This window comes from Carassius gibelio, chromosome B7, assembly GCF_023724105.1.
Source record: "Carassius gibelio isolate Cgi1373 ecotype wild population from Czech Republic chromosome B7, carGib1.2-hapl.c, whole genome shotgun sequence".
In the NCBI taxonomy this organism is placed as follows: Eukaryota; Metazoa; Chordata; class Actinopteri; order Cypriniformes; family Cyprinidae; genus Carassius; species Carassius gibelio.
In genome coordinates, this window is record NC_068402.1 from 9,216,637 (window position 1) to 9,241,092 (window position 24,456).

The 24,456-nt window shown below is 37.7% G+C and overlaps 1 protein-coding gene across 3 annotated transcripts in view; it reads right to left on the reverse strand.

The window, feature by feature from the left end:
- Nucleotides 1-429: 429 nt before the first annotated feature.
- LOC127961633 (cell migration-inducing and hyaluronan-binding protein) overlaps nucleotides 430-24,456 on the reverse strand; it is a 119,004-nt gene continuing 94,977 nt past the window's right edge. For all 3 annotated transcript variants that reach the window (XM_052560837.1, XM_052560836.1, XM_052560838.1), the window contains 15 exons: nucleotides 23,303-23,372; nucleotides 22,916-23,044; nucleotides 21,765-21,850; nucleotides 21,378-21,509; nucleotides 20,798-20,833; nucleotides 20,355-20,510; nucleotides 16,662-16,842; nucleotides 15,456-15,671; nucleotides 15,003-15,214; nucleotides 13,359-13,544; nucleotides 6,185-6,389; nucleotides 5,600-5,689; nucleotides 5,228-5,385; nucleotides 3,813-3,913; nucleotides 430-1,963 (listed from right to left, as the gene is read on the reverse strand). In XM_052560837.1, the coding sequence (XP_052416797.1) occupies nucleotides 1,836-1,963; nucleotides 3,813-3,913; nucleotides 5,228-5,385; nucleotides 5,600-5,689; nucleotides 6,185-6,389; nucleotides 13,359-13,544; nucleotides 15,003-15,214; nucleotides 15,456-15,671; nucleotides 16,662-16,842; nucleotides 20,355-20,510; nucleotides 20,798-20,833; nucleotides 21,378-21,509; nucleotides 21,765-21,850; nucleotides 22,916-23,044; nucleotides 23,303-23,372 (2,086 nt within the window). In that variant the 3' untranslated portion in view covers nucleotides 430-1,835. The remainder of the gene's footprint in view (nucleotides 1,964-3,812; nucleotides 3,914-5,227; nucleotides 5,386-5,599; nucleotides 5,690-6,184; nucleotides 6,390-13,358; nucleotides 13,545-15,002; nucleotides 15,215-15,455; nucleotides 15,672-16,661; nucleotides 16,843-20,354; nucleotides 20,511-20,797; nucleotides 20,834-21,377; nucleotides 21,510-21,764; nucleotides 21,851-22,915; nucleotides 23,045-23,302; nucleotides 23,373-24,456) is intronic.

Genomic DNA, 24,456 nt, shown 5'->3' on the forward strand with positions numbered 1-24,456 from the left:
TTTTTATTATACAATTCACTTTGTTCTCTCGCAATTGCAAGTTTACATATCACAATTCTGAAAAAGTAAGGAATTGTCAGAAAAAGTCAGAATTGTGAGATATGAACTTGAAACTGTAAGTTTGTCTCGCAATTCTGACTTTTTCTAGCAATTGCCAGTTTATGATGCAGTTTCAGATATTTTCTTTATTTATAAATAATCTTTATTTCTTTTTCTTTTATATTTTCTTTTCTCAGAATTGTGAGATATAAACATGCAGTTGCAAATTATAAAGGGGAAAAATACTATTTTCTCACAATTCTGACTTTATAATCTGCGATTGCGAGATTATTTCTCACAGTTTTTTTTTTTTTTTTTTTTGGATTTATTTGAATTCACAATTCTGAGAAAAATGTCAGAATCGTGCTATAAAAAATTGCAATTTCCTTGTTTTAATTTTTTTTTTATTCAGTGGCAGGCCTCATTTATAAATGTTGCACATAAAAAAACTTCTGATCATCTCTCAAATATGCACATGGGCGATTCATAAACACGCTTTATAAATGAGGCCCCTATAATTGAACACAACTATAGAAATGGAACATTCACCAAAAATGTGTTTTATATATGTATATATATATATATATATATATATATATATATATATATATATATATATACATAAACAGTATCACTCCAAAAATGAGGAAAAAAGATTTATTTCTGTACAAAAGTCTTTATATTTTTTTCTTATCTAAAGTAATACATTTGTATTACTTGGAAATCATTCACATTTACATCACATCCATATACAACTTAAAGTTAATATCATGTATATTTGAATTATACACTAAACTGAAAATTTTAGTTTTAGTTTTTACAGATAGGACAGGAATACATTACAACTTAAAAGTCCCTTAAGACATCCCTTCTTGATTTGTGTAATAGTGCCTGTACAATAAATAAGTATAAAATATATCTCTGTTATCAATCAGGATTTTTGTGATTTTTTTTTTTAGAAACACACAAAACATACAAAAACACTAACAAATTACAATCTCCGAAAAAAGACCAGCTATTTCGGCAAAGGGACAATGTCGTACTTCTTGCCAAATGGACGAAAAGCCAATTCATCACAGATTTTATCATTTTATGATAGACTGACATCTACTAATGCTCAGATTCAAATCCATTCTTGACTATTCGATTTAAAGGAACGGTTCACCGAAAAATGTAAAGAATTATGTCCATATTTTTTCAAGTGTCTTGAACTTGTATGGTACTTTCAGAATTTATGCTTGGAAAATGTAAAAAAAAAAAAAAATCTTGTTTGTTGTTACATCTAATGACATGGTGTAAATAAATGAGTTAAATGTTCATTTTTGGGTGACTGGTTCCTTTAAGGCCGGTTGTGTTTATTTTTTATTTTTTGCTGGCTCTCTCATTCAACACAAACGAAACCAACTCTTGTGCGTGACAATTTAAATGAGGAAACCTCACAACATTTACAATCTGAAACCTTTTTTTCTACATATTTAGAAAAAAATAAAACATGTTGAATCATGAAGGCAAACATCACCGAGAGGGACAAAAACAAGGAATTTTGTTGTTTTTAGTTTTTAGTTTCTTGTTTTTCTCCTGTTGAAACTCAAGTACAATCAACTGACGACACGATCCAAAAATCACAACGTCCACGTTGTCACATACAATGGGATCCGCTGGGAGGGGTTGCTAGGTAACATAAACACATGCTGGGCTGTGATTGGTGCTTTATGTTCAGTAGTCCTGTAGCTGGGCTCGTCCGGCAGTGCTGCTACAGCGAGTCTGAGAAGTCCTGCGGTGTGTGTCGCTCGTCTTCATAGCTTCATCATCTTAATCACAGGGATGGGCAGCACTTGGTGGAGTTTGGCCCGCTCTTCATCAACACTCATCCTCACCCAGTCTGGCCGGAAGGAGCCTTTGAAGCCCACAAAGGCAAATTTTTCTGGAAGCAAAAACGCCACAAAAAGATTTTAATGACCTCAGGCCAATTTACTGTGCATCAACAATTGGCAAAAATTATACAGGCTTTGATGTTATGGTGCTTATTTAACAGCATCTGATTGGTCAATCATGATATTCTTTGGTTACACGTTTTTTTTTTTTTTTTTTTTATAACAAGGCTAAACTGTATGACCGTCATCCCTGGCAACAGATTTACTACATACACTACAAAAAAGTCTGGGTATAGTAAGATTTTTTAAATATTTTTGAAAGAAGTCTCTGCTGCTCACCAAGGCTTCATTTATTTGTAATAATAAACAGTAATAATGTGAAATATTATTACATTTTTAAATAATGATTTTTTTTTAAATATATTTTCAAATGTAAATTATTCCTGTGATCAACGCAGAACTTTCAGCATCATTACTCCAGTCTTCAGAGTCTATGGAAGCTTGTTTCTGCCACAGGATAAAATAAAATAAAAATTATAATAATTGCAACTTTTTCATCTCACAATTCAGACTCGTTTTTCGCAATTTTGAGTTAATGTTACGATTCATTTTTTTCCCTAAAAATTGTGAGAGATACAAAATCATAATTGTGAGACAAGGAGTAACAATGACCTTTTTTATTCTTTAGCGAAAATAAAAATAATTGTGAGATGTAAACTCAGAACTCTGTGGGGAAAAAAAAATGACTATAAATAAAAGCAAAATTGTAAGATGCAAAAGCAGAACTCTGAATATCAGATAGTGTTTATATTTTGCGCTAATTTTCTCTCAGAACTCTTTACTATTTTCTTCTTTAATTTTATTTTAAATGGTAGTGAAGCTGTGCTAGTTTCGTGCCTCCCATATCATTCAACACTTTGTATTCATATAATAATCTCAGATTTCAAATCAATATTTGTTGGTAATATTTATTTAGGCCATGAAATAACAGGAAAATATAAAGTTGATCAGTATCATAAAATCTTGTGTTGGAGTGTTTTCATTTTTATTCCTTTGGTTTCAGTACAGACTGGTCTGTGAAACATTTGGTGTTGTTCACGGAATGATCCGGTGGGAAGCACTTGGAATGTAAACCTAAGAGGCTTTGCCTGCTGAAATGACAATTCAACATGATAAATATAATATGTGAAGGGAGGGTTGAGAGGAAGGACCCTGCTGCTCTGGTATGTATGTGTGTGTGTGTGTGTGTGTGTGTGTGTGTGTTTGTGTGTCCAGCCCAGAAAACCATTTCTCTTCTCACAATTCGACTCTGTTTCTTTCATTGTCTTGGGGTTTCACTTGTCCTTTTTGTGGTAATTTATCATAAAGTATCCCAAATACCATTGGGATGAACTCTATAGTTTAGAACTATATGTTTTTGTCTATTATGCCTCTTATGCTCACCAAAGCTGCATTTATTTGATAAAAAATGCAGTAAAAACTGAAGGAATATGAAATATTATGCAAAGTTTAAAGACATATTGTATATTTGAATATATTTTAAACTGTAATTTATTCCAGTGATGCAAAGCTGAATTTTTACCTTTAAAAAAAAAAAAAAAAAAATAGTTTGTAACATAATAAATGTCCTTACTGTCACTTTTGATCAATTTTATTTAGTCCTGATGAATAAAAGTATTCATCTCTTTTAAAACAAAAATCTTTCTGACCCTAAACTTTTGTATGGTAGACCAAAATACATTACATACTTGACATTAGGGTCTATTTTGCTTGGTCACGTGTGTTTACTAGTGATTATGCACATTTGTTTCAAACCTATAAATCATGTAAATTCCATTAGGTACTGATAATGTCAGATGTCTATCACAAACTTGAATTATAATGAGTGAACCTCATTACCTTTCAACTTCACCGTCTGATCTGCTCCAAGGGTATCGAGAATTTTGGTCCATGGTCCTCTGGTGACCAGCTTCCCTTTAGAGGTGATCAAAACCACTGACCTGCAAGTGCAGAAAAACATTTCTATCAGGCACAGCAGTTAAAAATAGAGAAAGACATATGAAAATCATATAGAGATCATCTAAAGTGGTGGTTTCAACCCCCCGAAATCAAGCTTCACTTTGCTGTACTTTATCTTCATAAAACTTTAAGTTTAGTTGGCTGTTTTCAGTGGCCGCCCAAGCTAAATTTCAAGGCCACTGAAGCATATGTTAACATGCAATTTGTTTCTCCTTATATGACTGTGTGATTATCTCCCATTTGCTGCTTTTATGTGAGAATCCAAACACTCCAGCAGTGTCAGAGCGGCGCTACCCAACTTAACCGTGCAGAACGGATCAAATATCTGCATGCCCCACTTCTCAGCACAGACCAATTTGGAAAGCGCCGCGTGTCGCACAAAGCCTGTGTGATCCACTCGAATTCAACACATAATTCTCTACATCGAAGCACTACAGGAGGTGAAACATCTCAGATGGCTTCACGCTTAGCTGATAATGAGGTGCTGTAAATCAAAAAAAAAAATGCTTCTTTAAAAGCTGAAACAAAAAAAGATAAATTTTGACCTGTTAAAAACGTTGCTTTGGTTTAATTAACAGAAGAAACAATGGTTTCAGTGCCACAGAATAGTACATTTTAAAAAGTAAAACATTTCATAGCATGTGCATTTCATTCTGTGCGACACGTAAACTGAAGATTCCTACATGTATTTTATTCTTATTAATCTTACAGCTCAAACATTTGGGGTGCTCACTAAGGCTGAAAAAAAACAAAACCTAATGTTACTATTTAAAATCACATGAATCTTCAGAAATCATTCTAATATGCTGATTTGCTCCTCAAGAATAGTGGTTGACCGATATATTGCCAAGGCCGATATATGGGCCGATATTTGTAATTTTGCAAATATCGGCCGATAAGTTTTTCTGCATGAGTTCGAGGCGGGACTTTTATTTTGATGGCGCTGAGTATATATAACCAGCAGTGAAATGTGAGACAGGTCCGCTCCATGGACAGTGCAATTATTAAAGAATACAACACAGATTAAAATATACATAAATAAATGTATGAAAGAATGAAATAAATGAAGCAATAAAATATAAGAATAAAATATAAAAAAGATCTATTCTGTAGAATTAAATATAGAATAGAAAATATATTAAAAAAAAAAAGAGAGAGAAAATTGTTCGCAGTTGTCATTAACAGTTCTGTCTGGGGAAGTCGTGGCCTAATGTATATTTTAACATTTCATTGCATGTGCATTTGATTTTGCATAGATGTAAACTATTCATGCGTGTGTTTTTCATTAGTCTTACTCGTCTTTGAGGTTTGTGATGTAGTTCTCTAGCTGAGCCGGAATTCCCATCAGGATTGAGTTCCTGAAGCCTTTAGACTCCAGGATTTTACCACTGTGACCGTCGATTACAGTCAGATGAATGCCATCCTCTGATTGGTAGATCTTCTTTCCATTCACCTACAGAAACAGTACATTCATTTTCATTTTTTTTCAGTATCTTACAAATATAATATAATATAATATAATACAAAAGTCAGAGTGGGGGATATGCTAGATCTAAATTAAACCAGCTAAACATAATCAAGCCACCTTAGGCTTAGGCATGCTAACTAGTGAATAAAAACTGATTTCCCTCGGTTCTTTGTAAAACTCATTATTAATGAGTTCGTACCTCAGTATAGGCGAAGTCCTCTTTGATGTGGAAGAAGCGCGTGTTATATGACTCCAGTCTGACTTCAAGGAAGTGCTCCGGTGTGTGAGGCTGTAAAGGAAACAAGAACATTTGAGATTACAACATACATACGTACAATAAACATGACGTGTTACTGTGGTTAGACTAAAGGCACTTGAAATTGTGAGGAAACTCAAACTGTGCCAATCAGTGAAGTAACATTGTATGAACATGCATGCAGGAACACAGGGAGATGCAGTTAAAGATATATAAGTGTGACAGACTAATATGCTTTCTCCCCTTGGCTGAATAAGCATTAGCTTTCATTTCCAGTAACAGGTGTGCAAAATACAATAACTATCCTGTCGAACAAATGCTAACGCTGCATATTATCATTTATCTTGCCAGGAGACAATCAAACACCTGCAAGACTAACAAAAGCACTGCTATTATGTTTCTTTATACATCATCTTCAGTTCTTAAGGCAAGTTGCAGGAATCCAGCAGGAACGACCCACATCCGACCCGCAGCATCATGCTAGACTTCAAACACAGATGCTCTGTAAAGCCAAAAGTGTCTCCTCACCAGTTTGGAGCGAGGCAGTTTTTTGGGCATAGGCACATCTACGACGGGCATCTCGCTGTATCTGGGGTAGGCTTCAGCCATGCAGTCACTGGGGCCGCTGCCGGGGGGAATCACCGCTTTGATCTTCACTCTTTCACAACCCTTCACCGAGCAGAACGCAAAGTCTTCCTTCTCATTGTGCGCTTTGATTTTAAGGAAGAGCAGCCTGCGGGGAAGACGGCAGACAGACATCAGAGAGAGAGAAACAGAGATCAGCACACGGACGACAGCGACAGCGGGTGTCAGGATCCTGCCCTGACAGTCTTGTCTGTACTGTCTTTGTTCAATGTGTCTTTGTTTATTTTGTGCCTGAGCACATGGTTGTGTCTCTTGTGTCTACCACGTGCTCCTCTTGTCCCACCTCCTTGTTTTCCCTGGTCACGCCCTCTTGTTTAGTCCCCATTAGTCAGAGTGTTGTCACCTGTTTCTCATGTCTCTGTATGCTCTTATTGTGATCACTTCCCTCCTGTGTTTGCCGGTTCGTTTTGTGTGTGAGTTAGTGTCTGCTTAGCTTGCTAACTGTTCTAAACTAATAGCGGTTTTTCCTTGTCAGTTTAAGGCTGGTATTTGTTAGTTTAAGTTTATCTTGTCACTGTTTATTCTAGTCTAGTTTAAGTGTTTCTTTTTGTTTGGATCTCACTTTTAATTTGACTTAAGTTTGACTTGTTCTTTAAAGTATTTTTTTTCCCCTTTAGAGTTATTTTCTTGGTTTGTCTTCCAGTTATTTCTAGAACTTTGTTTTGTATTTGTTTCTTTACCTTTTTAGTTTACTTTGGTTATTTCCCTAGTTAATCTGATTTCTAGGTCATAGCCCCTTGTCTGATTTTTGCCCTTGTATTAGTATTATTATTATTATTATAGTTGTGGTTGTTGTTGTTCTCATGTTGTCTTAAGTCTTGTCTAGTGTTTTGTGAGTTCTGTCTGTTCCTGTCTTACCCGCTGACTTCTCCCTGGCTACTGGGTCTCCCCGCCTGGAGGTCTGACGTGTGTGGCTATACCCCTATAGTCAAGTGCCCTTGGTTCCTGGGGTTGTGGTCTGGTTCCTTGCACAGCCTCCTCTACAGTCCTGCACTCGGTTGTCACCCAGAGCCTCCCTTGGCGGTCATCCCCCCAAACTGCCTGCTCCACTGTCTACCCATCTACCCAATCCTACTGTCTGGACTGTTCAAGCCACTCCCTCCTATCGTGCTTTGTCTTTTGTCAATAAACGTTCCTTGTTCACTCTGCATCAGGGTCCTCTTCCTCAGTAACCCTGACAGAACGAACCGGCCAAGTCAGGACCCAGCAGAATGAGTATCAAGATCCTACCCCCTGCAAATGCTCAGGAGAGACTGGCCCGCCAGCAAGGCCTGGGTGCACTTCGGCAGCAGGGGCAAGAGGTGAGGGCCTTTGCCCAATTCTTTTGGACTATGTCTAGGGGCCTTAAGTATCAGGATGCAGCCCTTAAGGATGTCTTCAACCTCTGTTTGGATGATCCACTGCCTCAGTGGGAGATGGAGCAATTGAGGATCTTGGACTTTTGGAACTTTTCCAATTATTTGCACCACCGCAAGGATTGGCAGATACTTACACCACCAGAGTCCCCCTACAGTGATCACCCCACTCTCACTCCATCGAGTCAAGTCCCTGATCATCTTTTGACTCCCACTGAGAAAAGGAGAGTGAGAAGGAGGGCAGCCAAAGCTGCTGCATCTGTCATGGAGGCCTCTGTGCTGGTTCCAGCCTCCGAATTGGCTGAGTCCCTCACAGTCACGTCTGAGTCAACCAAGTGCTCTGAAGCGGTCAAGCTCAAGGAAGTTGTGAGGGAGGTTCCCCTGTTAGCCCCTGTTCCTGTGCCAGTCAAGCCTATTTTAGTCCATTCAAAGCCAGTCAAGTCCAGTCCTGAAAATTCTGTGTCAATGTCAGTTCATGTAAGTGAAGATGTAGGTGACGTGAATGCTTACAGGCCTGGGAGACGAAAGGGTAGGAGGACCCGCGCCAGGAGAGCTAGAGACCTTAGTCTGGAGATCCCTCCTGCAGTTTCCCTGGGTGATCTCAAGTGGCCTGCTGCTTCAGTCATGACCATGGAGTCCAGTGGTGAGCAGCCAGCTCCAGAGCTCACTCCAGTGTCTGCTCCAGCCCCTGTGTCTAGCCCACAGAGGACTCCAATCTTGGTGGCCCCAGCGGGCAATTCCACAGCCCTCGAGGGAGGTCAAGAACCCACTCCCGAGTCTGTTCCAGTAGCCCCGGAGGGCAGCTCAGCAGCCCCTGAGGGCGGTCAAGAACCCACTCCCGAGTCTGTTCCAGTAGCCCCGGAGGGCAGCTCAGCAGCCCCTGAGGGCGGTCAAGAACCCACTCCCGAGTCAGTTCCAGTAGCCCCGGAGGGCAGCTCAGCAGCCCCTGAGGGCGGTCAAGAACCCACTCACGAGTCAGTTCCAGTAGCCCCGGAGGGCAGTCCAGAACCAAGTCCGGAGCCCATTCCTGCAACCCCAGGGGGCCCTCAAGAATCAGTCCCTGAGTCCATTCCTGCAGCCCTGGAGAGCAGTTCGTCCACCCGCCAGGCCACTCAAAGGTCAGTCTCTGAGCCCATTCCTGCCGCCCCAGGGGGCAGTTTATCAGCTTCTGAGTCTCTTCCTGTGGCCCAGGAGGGCTTTTCGACAGTCCCCACAAACAATCCACAGTCGCCTTTGGAGCCTGGTCCAGAGAACCCTAATCTCTTTGAGGCCATTCCAGAATCCCTCGCTAGTCATGTCTTGCCAACCAAGAATACCCGGCAATCCACCCTGAATACCCAGTCCAGTTGGCAACCCTTGCCTGTGAGAGGTGTTCCGGTAGGGAGAGGTGCCACCAGCCATGCCCCCACCTTTGCAGAGTTGGATAGACCGGGTTTCCCCAAGCCGGCAGCACCCTGGCCTAACCATTCCCCTCGAATGTTTTCCACCCCTCCCAGCCCACCCCCCGTTTTCCCTGATAGGCCTGGTTTTCCAAGGTTTTCATCCCACCCACCCCCCCAGTCAGTACCATCTTGGCCCCCTACCATGCCTGTGCCCCCTTTCACTCCTCCACCCCGGGTGGACGCCTGGAGGCGTCCTTTGGAGGGGGGGTACTGTCAGGATCCTGCCCTGACAGTCTTGTCTGTACTGTCTTTGTTCAATGTGTCTTTGTTTATTTTGTGCCTGAGCACATGGTTGTGTCTCTTGTGTCTACCACGTGCTCCTCTTGTCCCACCTCCTTGTTTTCCCTGGTCACGCCCTCTTGTTTAGTCCCCATTAGTCAGAGTGTTGTCACCTGTTTCTCATGTCTCTGTATGCTCTTATTGTGATCACTTCCCTCCTGTGTTTGCCGGTTCGTTTTGTGTGTGAGTTAGTGTCTGCTTAGCTTGCTAACTGTTCTAAACTAATAGCGGTTTTTCCTTGTCAGTTTAAGGCTGGTATTTGTTAGTTTAAGTTTATCTTGTCACTGTTTATTCTAGTCTAGTTTAAGTGTTTCTTTTTGTTTGGATCTCACTTTTAATTTGACTTAAGTTTGACTTGTTCTTTAAAGTATTTTTTTTCCCCTTTAGAGTTATTTTCTTGGTTTGTCTTCCAGTTATTTCTAGAACTTTGTTTTGTATTTGTTTCTTTACCTTTTTAGTTTACTTTGGTTATTTCCCTAGTTAATCTGATTTCTAGGTCATAGCCCCTTGTCTGATTTTTGCCCTTGTATTAGTATTATTATTATTATTATAGTTGTGGTTGTTGTTGTTCTCATGTTGTCTTAAGTCTTGTCTAGTGTTTTGTGAGTTCTGTCTGTTCCTGTCTTACCCGCTGACTTCTCCCTGGCTACTGGGTCTCCCCGCCTGGAGGTCTGACGTGTGTGGCTATACCCCTATAGTCAAGTGCCCTTGGTTCCTGGGGTTGTGGTCTGGTTCCTTGCACAGCCTCCTCTACAGTCCTGCACTCGGTTGTCACCCAGAGCCTCCCTTGGCGGTCATCCCCCCAAACTGCCTGCTCCACTGTCTACCCATCTACCCAATCCTACTGTCTGGACTGTTCAAGCCACTCCCTCCTATCGTGCTTTGTCTTTTGTCAATAAACGTTCCTTGTTCACTCTGCATCAGGGTCCTCTTCCTCAGTAACCCTGACAGCGGGGGTTTGGGAGCTGTGACACTTTTAAAACCACATCAAAACTTATAATTGACAAAACTGCAGCGTTTAGCATCCAGCCTCCTGGGTAATTTCACAGCAGTTCCAATCGAGTGATATTCCTCATCCCTACAATTTAATTATGTTTCATTAGCAAAGGGAGACTGACATAGCTAAATCAAGAACAGCTATTTTTTTCATTCTCCATCAAAATACAGATGTCTTATAATAACTGTTACTTTGCTCAGTATGACTTTCCATTAAAAAAACTAAACAAAAAAGTGTTTAATTGAATATATTTACCGTCCATTTCCTTTAATGCTATAAACATATTTATTAAATCTAACATGGATTTTTCCAGTTCTCTGCGCTTTTATTTAAAAACTTTATTAGTTTCCACACATGCAACCATTTATTAGTAAAAGATGGAGAAATACCTTTTTATTAATGTGTTATTAATTTTTCTTTTTTTTTTCTTTCGCCAGATGGGACATTTGGCAACAGCAAAATCATTCACACTTTTATATGGTCAAATAAAGTTATCACCAAAGTTCAACAAGCAAAATATCACCCATGAGCAATACACATATTAAAACACATAAAAGTAAATATAATATTATAACCATAAAGTTGATTTTATTATTGAATGATTGTATATTTGATTTCAGTTTTTTTGTGTGTGTGTGTGCACAAGAGATTTGCAAAAAATTACAAAAGCTACTAATCACAACACACACACAAATATATATATATATATATACAGTATTGTTCAAAATAATAGCAGTACAATGTGACTAACCAGAATAATCAAGGTTTTTCATATATTTTTTTATTGCTACGTGGCAAACAAGTTACCAGTAGGTTCAGTAGATTCTCAGAAAACAAATGAGACCCAGCATTCATGATATGCACGCTCTTAAGGCTGTGCAATTGGGCAATTAGTTGAATTAGTTGAAAGGGGTGTGTTCAAAAAAATAGCAGTGTGGCATTCAATCACTGAAGTCATCAATTTTGTGAAGAAACAGGTGTGAATCAGGTGGCCCCTATTTAAGGATGAAGCCAACACTTGTTGAACATGCATTTGAAAGCTGAGGAAAATGGGTCGTTCAAGACATTGTTCAGAAGAACAGCGTACTTTGATTAAAAAGTTGATTAGAGAGGGGAAAACCTATAAAGAGGTGCAAAAAATGATAGGCTGTTCAGCTAAAATGATCTCCAATGCCTTAAAATGGAGAGCAAAACCAGAGAGACATGGAAGAAAACGGAAGACAACCATCAAAATGGATAGAAGAATAACCAGAATGGCAAAGGCTCAGCCAATGATCACCTCCAGGATGATCAAAGACAGTCTGGAGTTACCTGTAAGTACTGTGACAGTTAGAAGACGTCTGTGTGAAGCTAATCTATTTTCAAGAATCCCCCGCAAAGTCCCTCTGTTAAAAAAAAGGCATGTGCAGAAGAGGTTACAATTTGCCAAAGAACACATCAATTGGCCTAAAGAGAAATGGAGGAACATTTTGTGGACTGATGAGAGTAAAATTGTTCTTTTTGGGTCCAAGGGCCACAGGCAGTTTGTGAGACGACCCCCAAACTCTGAATTCAAGCCACAGTACACAGTGAAGACAGTGAAGCATGGAGGTGCAAGCATCATGATATGGGCATGTTTCTCCTACTATGGTGTTGGGCCTATTTATCGCATACCAGGGATCATGGATGAGTTTGCATATGTTAAAATACTTGAAGAGGTCATGTTGCCCTATGCTGAAGAGGACATGCCCTTGAAATGGTTGTTTCAACAAGACAATGACCCAAAACACACTAGTAAACGGGCAAAGTCTTGGTTCCAAACCAACAAAATTAATGTTATGGAGTGGCCAGCCCAATCTCCAGACCTTAATCCAATTGAGAACTTGTGGGGTGATATCAAAAATGCTGTTTCTGAAGCAAAACCAAGAAATGTGAATGAATTGTGGAATGTTGTTAAAGAATCATGGAGTGGAATAACAGCTGAGAGGTGCCACAAGTTGGTTGACTCCATGCCACACAGATGTCAAGCAGTTTTAAAAAACTGTGGTCATACAACTAAATATTAGTTTAGTGATTCACAGGATTGCTAAATCCCAGAAAAAAAAAAAAATGTTTGTACAAAATAGTTTTGAGTTTGTACAGTCAAAGGTAGACACTGCTATTTTTTTGAACACACCCCTTTCAACTAATTGCCCAATTGCACAGCCTTAAGAGCGTGCATATCATGAATGCTGGGTCTCATTTGTTTTCTGACAATCTACTGAACCTACTGGTAACTTGTTTGCCACGTAGCAATAAAAAATATACTAAAAACCTTGATTATTCTGGTTAGTCACATTGTACTGCTATTATTTTGAACAATACTGTATATATATATATATATATATATAAATATTGTGAAATATTATTAAATAACTGCTTTCTATTTTAATATATTTTACAATGTTATTGAGTCACTTGATAGGAAAATATTTTTGTGGTAACCATGACTCAAAAGTTCAATCAAGTTTTTTATTTATTTTAAGAATTCTCTTTTATTCAGCATGGACATGTGATTCTGACAAAAAGACATTATGTTAAAAAAAATAAAATAAATATTAATAATATATATATATATTAATAGAAATGGAATTATATTTAAAAAAAAAAAAAAAAGATAATATAATTACAGGAGTAAGCAGGAGTTTAAACCGTTTTAACTAAATTGATTATTTGTACATTGATTTTAATAATTAGTATTGCACCTGGTCAACTGTAGTGATAAGTACCCATGCACCAACACTGACTCTGGGTCGACTTTTCCTGATGCTGTTCACACACTTCTCTCTGCATCAGTTCCTGTCTTCTCTCAACTTTTCTTATCAATAAAACAGGCCATTTCTATTTGGTGTGATATCTTTCTACATTCACTAGCACCACAGTAGCAGCTGCAGACAGATAGTGTCACACCGGGACTATATGAAGCCAGCTGTTATCTGTCCATGCAGAGACACATCTGCTCTTACCCAGTGTCCTCCTCCCAGTAGTAATATCCTCTCGTATGGTGAGAGTGGCCCATCTTTTCTCTCTGAGTGGTCCTCATGAACACCCCGGTCTTCCTCGTCTCTTTGGTGAGACGGTTGTGGATGTCGGAGATTATTGTGAATTCAGTGCCTTTAGGGTAGCAGATGCCCATGTTTATCCAGTCATTTCTGGAAAAGAAGCATCAGCACTGCTGTAAGAGTAAAGCACGCTAACTGGAGACTGACAGACTTTCGTCTTAGTGTTAGCATCAATCACTAGGGGGCACAATAGTCCTGGTTCAGACGATCTTGATAAATTAGAAAGCAAGATGTTGTGCATTAGATTAAATATAATTGATAATCTTTGTTATGAATGTTGCTATTTTATTCTGGGATTGACATAAAACTGTGCATTATGTGTAATGCTTATGAATGCTTTTCATGAAGCACTGGATTATCCTTTGTTTAAAAAGTAAAATATTAATATACATATCAACAAAGACGTGGCATGAAAAACAACAGCATGCAGCTCTTAACTGTTTCTTAATTAAGTAAAAATTGCTTCATGCAATTATTCAAGATAAATAGTCTGTAATTAAAGTACAAAGAAACTAATTACAAGCAAGTCAGATACAAATGAAGATGCTAAGAGACAAATGAAGTAAACAGTGCTTAAAATATTCCAGTAAACATTCAGAAATGAAACTAATAATGACACTATCACATTCAGAATGATATACATGAATTACTGTCATAATATGATACATTAATAGTGATTATGTTGGCGTTTTACTGAAGAGCTGATTTTTAATTAAATACAGCTGTACAACTTTTTTTTTTTTTTGGCCTAAATTAGTGTTAACATTTGATCCTTGTGAGCTCATTACAGTTATTTAAGTTATTCAGCCAAGGGCAGTGAGTCATTTCCATGATTTGCTGTTAGTATTGTGGTTTGATTAAAATTAATGACACAGCTATAGGTTTATTTAGCTGCATTTACACCCGAAGGCCTCATATGCATAATTCAGATGACACAAAAGTATTGGCTGGTGTTCTAAACACTCCCTATCAGCCATTGGTTGGACAAACAGAATGCCCCGTCCCCAAATTCCTTACAGCTATCTATCCATAGAGGGCTGTTAGAGAAGAACAAAAAGGACAAAATAGAAGGACAACTTTTTTTCACATTCAGTATGACTATGCAATACTACTATTACTACTGCTAATTATTATTATTATAAAAAATTATATGTATATTTTATTATTTAAATTATGCATTTTGAAAAAACAAAAAAATTAAGAAATATCACTATTGCAATAACAGTCTAGTATTATAAAATAAATTACATTTTTATAATATAATTATTATTCCAACTAATATTTTTATTTTATTATTTAAATACATCAATAAAGAAATAAACTACTATTGCAACAGTACTAAAACAATAAAAAAATCAGTATTTAAGGTTTTTAAGTATTCAGGCTTCAATTTTTTTTTTCAATTTCATGATGAACCAAAACCTGTAAGAACATGCAGTAATCAAAAAGCCAATGAGAAAATCCTAATGGGGAATTTATCCAGGGGTAATGTGAACTTCTGGGCTGGCCTACAAAAACACGTGCTCACCGCAGCACGCAGTCACTGACCTGTTGAAGTTGATGAGCCAGATGGTGACCTCGGCAGGAGCCGCTTGGTCCCAGTGCATGGTGTATCCTTTACTCAGCATGACCACAGGCTGGAACTGCTGGTAGTGGTTCCTCTTTCCCAGAGCACCAACCAGCTCCAGAGGCTTGTCTGGATACTCATCCTTCACCATCTTCATGTTCAGGTTGGCTGGGTTTCGGGTCTGGACGTAAATCTGGAGGTGGGGGGGGGGGGGCAGATATTTTGCATGGTATTTAAGTGTTTGACGGCTTTGACAGAATGTTTGCCTTTCTCTCTGAAAACAAATTTCAAAGAAGACCAACAAGGTGTCTGGCTTTGTCGGAGACAGTAAACACGGGTTCTTGGAATGTACTGAACAAGGTTCTGCTGTAGATGCATTGACACCAAACATGGGAATGTTTTGGGAGTAACAGGAGGGTGCGGGTGGGACTCACCTGGGCATAGTGCCCGCTACAGATGGCAGCTCTCCAGTCGGGGATGTCAATGCAGTCAGGGTGTCTCAGGAGCCAGTTGTCCTCTTTGACCAGAAAAGCACCTGGGTATTCGCTCACAGATCCATCGATGTCGTGGAAAACAGTTGTCTTGTCGCCGTCCATCTCCATCTTGTTGAACCAGGGTCCCGGTTCACCAAAGAACACGCGTGAAGTGATCTACAGCCACGATTAATTGATTTAATTAATTGAGAACATTTTACATGATTATTTATATTAACTGGACCACAAAACCATAAGGGTCATAAGGGTCAATTTTTCCAAATTGAGATCTATACATCATATGAAAGCTGAATAAATAAGCTTTCCATTGGTTCCATAGGTTAGGACAATATTTGGCCGAGAAACAACTATTTGAAAATCTTATTACCATTTGAAATATTGAGAAAATCGCCTTTAAAGTTGACCAAAATAAGTTCTCAGCAATGCATATTCCTAATCAAAAATTAAGTTTTGATATATTTATGGTAGTAAATTTACAAAATATCTTCATGGAACATGATCTTTACTTAATATCCTAATGATTTTTGGCATAATATAAAAATCTGTCATTTTGACCCATACAGTGTATTTTTGGCTATTGGTTCAATTCTATATTTCTGTGGCAGTGCTGCTCAGCAACCATGAACCAAATTTTCTACATTTATATTATTTATTTTATGTCTTGACTTGTTTGAGATGCATGTATTCAATGTCTCTTTGTTTTTATTTTCATAAGGAAATATCATAAAGCAATGCTGTCTACTTATAGCAAGTATATAAACTTGAGCAACTTTATCATCACAAACAATTCTCACAATATCTCTACTGTCTGTCGCACATTATGTACTGCCACACAATCCTAATCAGATTTCTGCTCTAGACTTTGCAGCCAATGAAGCCTCATATCTGACAATTGGAAGTGACAGGAGGGTGGGAGAGAGATGATTATAACCAGAGGAAAGTCAGCGAGGAGACGCTCTAAAATGCTATAATCCTCTTTGACATCCTGCCCAAAATCAATCAGAGCTCCTGGAATAGCTCAGAGACAGTGACCCCATCCACTCTTATTAAGCAGCACAAATAGCACTGACATACATTTTGTCACAGGGTCAGAAGGAGCACAGAGGTCTGGATGATAGTGGAGATGGCTCGAGGGGCGGAGCTTACCGGCACATCATCGAAAGTGATGTCAGTGACGTTGTTGTTCGGGCAGCTCTGCCACGAGTTGTTGAGGCGGAAACCAAAAGCACTGGTGTGTCGCCCCTGGAGAGCGATGAATTTGCGGAAAGTGCAGTTTTGGATGTTGATCGGCCCATCGTAGATTTGCATTCCACGAATGGGGAAGTCCCTGCAGGGCAGATGCCAGTGAAATCCATAAACTGGTTTACACTCGTCAAATAATGACGAGACACTTGTTCCATGTAATGCAATGAACAGTAAAGAGTTTAAAATATGAACTGAGAATTTTTTTTAACAAAAATGAAAAATAAATAAATAAATAATAATATTCTTCTGAGAAACTAGATGCACTTAATGAAAAAAATTCATTTTTCTATATATATGCTCTTATATAGTATATTCATATGAATGTGTAAGTTAACCTCTCAATATTTTAGTAGTTTTATTATATACTTTAATTTTTTTTTATATAAAATAATTATTTTATTTTTGTTTTAGTTAAGCTGTAGTCTATTTTTATCTCTAGATAGGAATATTAGTGATTTAACTTAAACTTGTTTTATTGAGTTTCCAATGCAAACGTTATCATTTTTGTCTAGTTTTTCATATAATAATTATATTAGATTTTTTCAGCTTAAAGCTTTCATATATTTTTGCCTTGCTTTGAGAAAAAATCTTGTGATAACATGATTGATATAGCTTTTTAATGTCGTTATTGTTATTATTATTCATACTATTTTTAATAATTAGCTTTTATTTTTATATTATCAGTTGTAATATATATATATGGTTTTTTTTTTTTTTTTTTTTTTGCTTTTGTCATTTTTATTCTTTTTTTTTTTTAATTATTCTTTAGGTTAAATTTATTTTCATTATGGTTTTAGTTAGTTAATATTTTTTCCAGTTAGTAATTTTAGTGATCCAGCTTAAACTTATTTCAATTCGCTGCCAATGCAAACCTTATAATGGTATTAGTTTTTTTTTTCATGTAATATTCATATTTCAGCTTTATTTCAGGGAACAAAATGTTTTTAATAGCTTTAGTTAATGACAATAACCCCAAATGAATAACAAAATAATGACTTAGGCATTCATACGTTATTACTTTTTCTTTGTCTTGCGAAGAAAACCCTGACATGATTAAGATAACTTTTTATTTTCAATATACTTATTATTATTATCATTATTTAAGAAAGACAGAAAAGAAGGGTTTCGGAATGAAGCGTACTGCTCTTCCCACTATTTTCTTCCTCAGTTTGAACAGCTATAACTTTCTGTCCCAGTGGTGGAATCTCGCCAAACTTGGCATGCATGAAGGGTCTGGGGTTAATTGCATTTTCTTTCATTTTGGGATGGATGGGATGTATGGTCGCCTAGCAACTAGCAGTTACTTTTTCAACATTTCAAACATCCGCTGCCCTGTTTGAGCTTAAAATTTCACAGTTCTTCTCATGAGTGATACATTTTCCAAAAGGACCCATAGGTTTTACCCTTTAAGTTGTTTTCTCATTGTTTTTCTTCTTGTCAACTGCGTATCTGACAGAGATTTTTTAAATGGCATCTTTGGATAGCCAGTAAAATTTGCATAATTGGGATCTTGTGTAGACATTACAGTGAAAGATTGTCAATGCATCCGACAATAATGTTACATTTATAATTTGAATTTATAAATCACAACTAGCACAAATTAGTAATTTTGTTTGTTTTTGCAATTCTGCCACTTCACCTTTAAAATGTGGCTTACTCTTAAAAAAAAAAAAAAAAAAACGCTCTTTTAACAGAATAATTCAAATGACAGAGACAGCTGAATTGTCAAATTAAAGCTCTTTTCCACAATCGAAAAGAATAATGCCTGAAGTTTAAAGAAGGCACCTGACACTTTTAAGAGAAAAAAGGAGAGATTTTTCTTCAGTTTGACTCTCATGGGTGCAATAAAGATGGTGGTAAAAATGTTTTATCATTCAATTTTTGTACACATCCATACAAAATCCAGCACTTTCTGTAGAAGCAGAAGACAGAGAATATAAAGTGACAGGTGCTGAGCTACAATATTATAGATGAAAGCCAAGCACATGAAATTCTCAAGCCCTGTCAGGTATAAAGAAGTCGAAAGATAAATTGCTCGGAGACGTCAGAGAAAACAAAGTAAAAGCTGAAACTTTGGATTGATTTCTTCCCAATTGTAAACACGAAACCCACTAAGCATATTTCATCTTTACAGCAGTTTCCTCTACCGGCTGGATTCCTCTAATTGCTGCTATTTAATTCTGCAGGTGTTACAGAAACTCTACACTTCACCTTCAGTCAACTTGAAGTCAAAATTGACTTTCTTAAAGGAATAGTTCACCCAAAATTTAACATTTACTCACCCTCAGGCCATCCAGGATGTAGATAAGTTTGTTTCTTTATCAGAACAGATTTGAAGAAATGTAGCATTACATCATTTGTTCACCCGTGGATGTTCTGCAGTGAATGGGTGCCGTCAGAATGAAAGTCCAAACAGCGGATAAAAACATCACAATAATCAACACCACTCCAGTCCATCAGTTAATGTCTTGTGAAGTGAAAAACAATGTTTGCAAAAAATAAATCCACCATTAATGCATTTTAACTTCAAACCATTGGTTCCGCCTAAAATATGAGTCCATAATAATGCTTCCTCCTTCCTCCAAGCCCATCTCCTGTTGTCTTCTCAGTTCTCACATCACAATCCAATGACATGTTTGTTAATGCTTGTTTGTTGAACTGCTTGAACAGTGCTTGATCTGTGCATATTTCACTCCTTATTCAGATGAGATGACTTTTTCACTGGAAAGCAATATTATAGATTTGAGCCAAAACAGTTAAGGTTTTTTTTTTTTTTTTTTTTTTTTGCTTTTTGCTTCATGAGACATAAACTGATGGACTGGAGAGGTGTGGATTGCTTGTGCATTATTCTGATGTTTTTATCAGCTGTTTGGACTCTCATTCTGACGGCACCCATTCACTGCAGAGCATCCACTTCTGTGTGTAAAAAATTTAAATTAAAAATAATTCTTCAAATCTGTTCTTGTGAATAAACAAACTCGTCTACATCTTGGACAGATTGACAGTGAAGACATTTTCAGCATTTCATGTCTTTTTCAGGATACATGTCTTTATCCAATCAGTTCCTAATGGGTAAAATCAAGCCCTACCCAACATTTTTTAACTTTAATTATCTTGTTGCATTTAAATGCTACATGTGCGCATATTTTAACAGAAGTAAATTGGTTGCAAATGCAGATTCATACTGACAACCCACTTAAGCCTACAGGCAACAAGTAGCTTAAGGCTCTATAACTGTTTTGTCATTTGTAATGATTTCTTTCAGTGTTTTAAAAACAGTTCTTTCAGTTCACCAGCTCTAGGACAGCATTGATATCTCAGGATAGCAAATTCAGTGATATCTGTCAGATAATGGGCATATTTTGGATTGCCAATCCACAAAAAATGGCTTATAGCACCTTTAAGATGTTTCTGGGAAAAAGGTGGGCATTAATAGGTCAAAGTCAAAACCAAGGTCGGAGTGATATTTTTCTCTTTGCAAGGCTACAGAAACGAACAAATGTCTCCCTGGAAACCACACCATTCACAACACTTTCAATAGTGTTTCAAGAGCAGAAACAAGATTAATGCTTAACTGATGCTCATGACACTCACACTCCTCTTGGCAGAGACCTGCCGAGATGATCAGGGCCACCCGGACCCCAGGATTGATCATTCAAGTCGGGCATCCCTCTGTTCCCGCTCTCTCCCACAAACAGAGAGTTCTTCACCTCCTGACGGGAGCCGTCGTCATCCGGGAAGGTTCCTCCACTACGCACAAACAAAGAAGCACAAAGTGAGAAAAACAGCATGCGAATCCACACCTTTTAAGAATATGCACCACATCTCTGCTGCGTTCTCACCAATAAATTACTTTCACATTCCCACAAAAGCCCTGACTCCTTCCCTGCATCTTAAGAAGCCGCCCATATAAGGCTTTTTCCAATTACATGGCTATAATGAATTCAGCAAATATGAACACATTTCATTTTTTGACTGCTGAAATGTGTGCAAAGAAAAGAATAGAATAAAGGAAAAATGGTGATTAGCAGATTTACCTGGCGAGGGTCAGGCCGATTCCATTATCAGCGAACCTGCGTGCAATTAAGATGAAGGAACATGTCAATGCTGACCACATGCCATGCACACCACAATAACGCTCAACAGATTCTAGAGCGCAGACAATCACAACTGACTCGCATGCATGATTGAAGTCATAAATCTGTGCCACAGACAGAATGAGAATTTATTTGCCAACTGTAGCTATTTCACAGAAGCGCCGTTAAAACCCTCGAAAGGAGGGTTTTATTTTTATTTTAAAAAATGCAGTGCATTTAAAATCGTCAATTTTAATGAAGCCCTTCAGTGGACATTTCATTTTGTAAATGATTTTAAACAAGATAGCAAACTTTTATCTGGATAAAAATAAAATATCATAAACGTCACACAATGAAATAAAATGACATAAAAAAATAATAATAATAAATAATAAATAAATAAAATAAAAATAAAAATAAAAATAAAAATAAAAATAAAAATAAAAATAAAAATAAAAATAAAAATAAAAATTAAATTAAATTAAATTAAATTAAATTAAATTAAATTAAATTAAATTAAATTAAATTAAATTAAGCTTACTGGCAATCGTCCAGCCAAACGTCTCCTCCTCTCAGCCATGCACCATGGTCCTGGTTCTTGTAGGCCACAAAATGGTGAACTAGAGCAGGAACTCGTGGTTTGAAGGGGTCTGCATCCTGGTGTGGGCCGTACCTGCCAAAGAAAGACACAGGATGAATGTGAACTGATTGGATAAATCGTGTAGTTTATTGTCTTCAGAAGACTTATACGATTATAGTAGTCAACATTTGAAATGGAACGGGAATTGTTTTGGTTTTAGGACAACTTTGATGAAAGGTTTCGATCCACTTCAGATGTTGACTACTGTATATAGCACAAGTCATATGCACTACATCTGTGAAATTTTGTGAGTTTTGTCATTTCGGAGCAGGAATTGCAAATGCTAACCTCGCTCCTACGAGGGAGAGGTAGGGTCTCTTGTCCTTCGCATTAGCCTCGGTCGTCTTTACTCCATTATCGAGGATCATCCCCGCCTACCATAAAACATAAACATCAAAAAATGAAAAACTAGACCTCATTCAACAGTGCTTTATTTCAACATAACAGGGCAGATGGCACGAGTGTCATGCTGAACCCCAAATAAACTACTTACATATAAAGCATTCTTCTTACTCTTCTATGAGTAGTATTTAGATTTTATAAGCTCATATTCATTAAAAGTATATATTAACAAATACTTACAATTGCTCATATGTAGCTGTAGCTGTTTAAAAGTAACAGTAAAGATATTCATAATGTTGCACAAGATAAGCATACTTAAATTAAATGCTGTTTTGAAGTTCCTGTTCATCAAATAACCCAGAAAAAATTATATCACATTTTCCACAAAAATATTTAGCAGCTGAACTGCTTAATCAACACTAAAAATAAATATTTCTTGAGCAGCTGATCAGCATTTTAGAATGATTTCTGAAGAATCGTGTGACACTAAAAATGCTAAAAATGAAAATTCACCTTTGCATCTCAAAAATAATTGACATTTTAAAATTGATTTAAATAGAAAACAGTTATTTTAAAAGTTAATATTATTTCACAATTTTACAGTATTTTTGATCAGCTTTGGAGACCAGGAAAGACTTAAAAAAAAAAAAAAAAAAAAATTCTAGGAAAAAACTACAGAAAACACCAGCTTGCACGCAAAAAGCATTTCAGTTTTCCTCACTGTGAAAGCTCGATGTCATAAAGATAAGTTGCACTGTACTGTGGATGGTACTGTATTTCAGCACAAAGACACCAACCCCAGATCCCCCAGCCCTTAAATCACGTTTTATTAAAGGGCTAAGTAGCTAGCAGCTCAAAATGAGTTATATTTCAATTACGGTGGCCGCACTGAGAATGACGCCATAGATTACAGCGGGAGGGCGAGAGAAAACGTTCACCCGCTTCCTCTTTTTGAACAACAAGCTCATCAATCTCAAGCATCGGCCTTTTAATGGTGTATACAAAGAGCGGCGCTAGCGGCACCTATATCTCCGGTGCCGTGGCCCACTTTCATTCATGACATCAACACACACACAAACACACACACACACACTCACCCTGTAATTGGAATGAGCTCTGTTATTAATGAACAGCCCCATGGGTGTATGTTCAGACTTGCCGGGGGAGTACATGCCCTCTGATGGACCAGTGGGGACGTGGTGGAAAATGAACCAGAATCCTGTTTCCTGCAAGACCGACCACATACACACACAAACACACACACATACACACACAGATATTACATGTGCACGGAGATGGTGCTAATGGGCATCCTAATGACACAAAATGCATTGAGAATGAGATCACAGCGGTATATAAAAAATATCCGCGGCTAAGCAACACCCGGCGCTTTATGATCCATCACAAATAAACCTGGTAGGTGGAAAGGAGCCAGATACAGTGGCACCATTAATCAGAGGCATCACTGTGGTAACGAGACTAACCTCGGATCCGGCCGCAGCGCAGTTGATGAGATTGTTATTGGGGTTAGCCATCCAGAAGGTGGAGGTGGCGCTGAGGAAGAGAGAGAAGGACACTGATTAGATTGTTCTAACGCCACAAACATAAACAAACACGGCTGACATTTAGCACATGTCCATTCTTATCCTCATCACAACCAGATTATTATGGGCTCTACTGTAACTACATGTGGAAAAAAACACAAGAGATTTGTCCTTTTCTGCTTGTGCCACTATCTATCTATCTGTATCTATCTATCCGTCCATTTATCGTTCTATCTATCTTTGAATGATGTGATATGAAATGAAATGCAAATCTTTCTGCTGTACTTTAATGTGACTTTCTTGCATATGACTAAAGTGGTGATATTCCTGGATCTCTGGCAGTATCGTCCTCTATAATTTAAGAGCTGCTTAGCCTTATCTTCTCTATCGACTGAATTTCAATCTAAAAGGTACGCCGTTCATGCAATATATATTAGAGCAATTTAATGCCCTAACGATTTAGAAGCCGGTTCAATCCACACATGCTACATGGAACCGGTCTAAACGCACTGAAAAAGTGTTTGTATGAAGATAATTATCCTTGTGGGAAAAAAAAGAGCATGCGTTGCCTGTTTACATGTTTGTGTCGCGCTGGTGCCATTCTCAAGATGTGTAACTAGACATCGTTAAAAATGAAGAATTCAATTCCATAAGTATTGACCTCATCCTATCGCTGCGCAGATAACCACACTTCAAAGCAATTCCCAGCTCTCTGCAACTCTGCGGTATAAATGAAACACATTTACTGTCAACACCAAACCCCAGTTTTCCCAACCCAGACAGTTTCGCTGCCAGAGTTTAGCATGGTTTCTTAATGTGGGGATGTTGTTATTATAATTAGCGAAGATTATCTGAAGTTCTAAGAATGCGATTGCATCTTAGGATAAAAATCATTACACAATAATGAGCATCATCAGCGCGACCGCATGTTGTGTTGTTGCTTTCTTGAGAGGAAGCCTTGATTAAAGAATAGCAGCGAGAGTAAGAAAACAACTAAAAAAGGCTTTGTTAGAGGCATGAGTCAACAGAATGTAGATAGTATAATGAGGATAGCTATGGCATCTCTTAACGATACAAAAAATTAGAGCTGCACG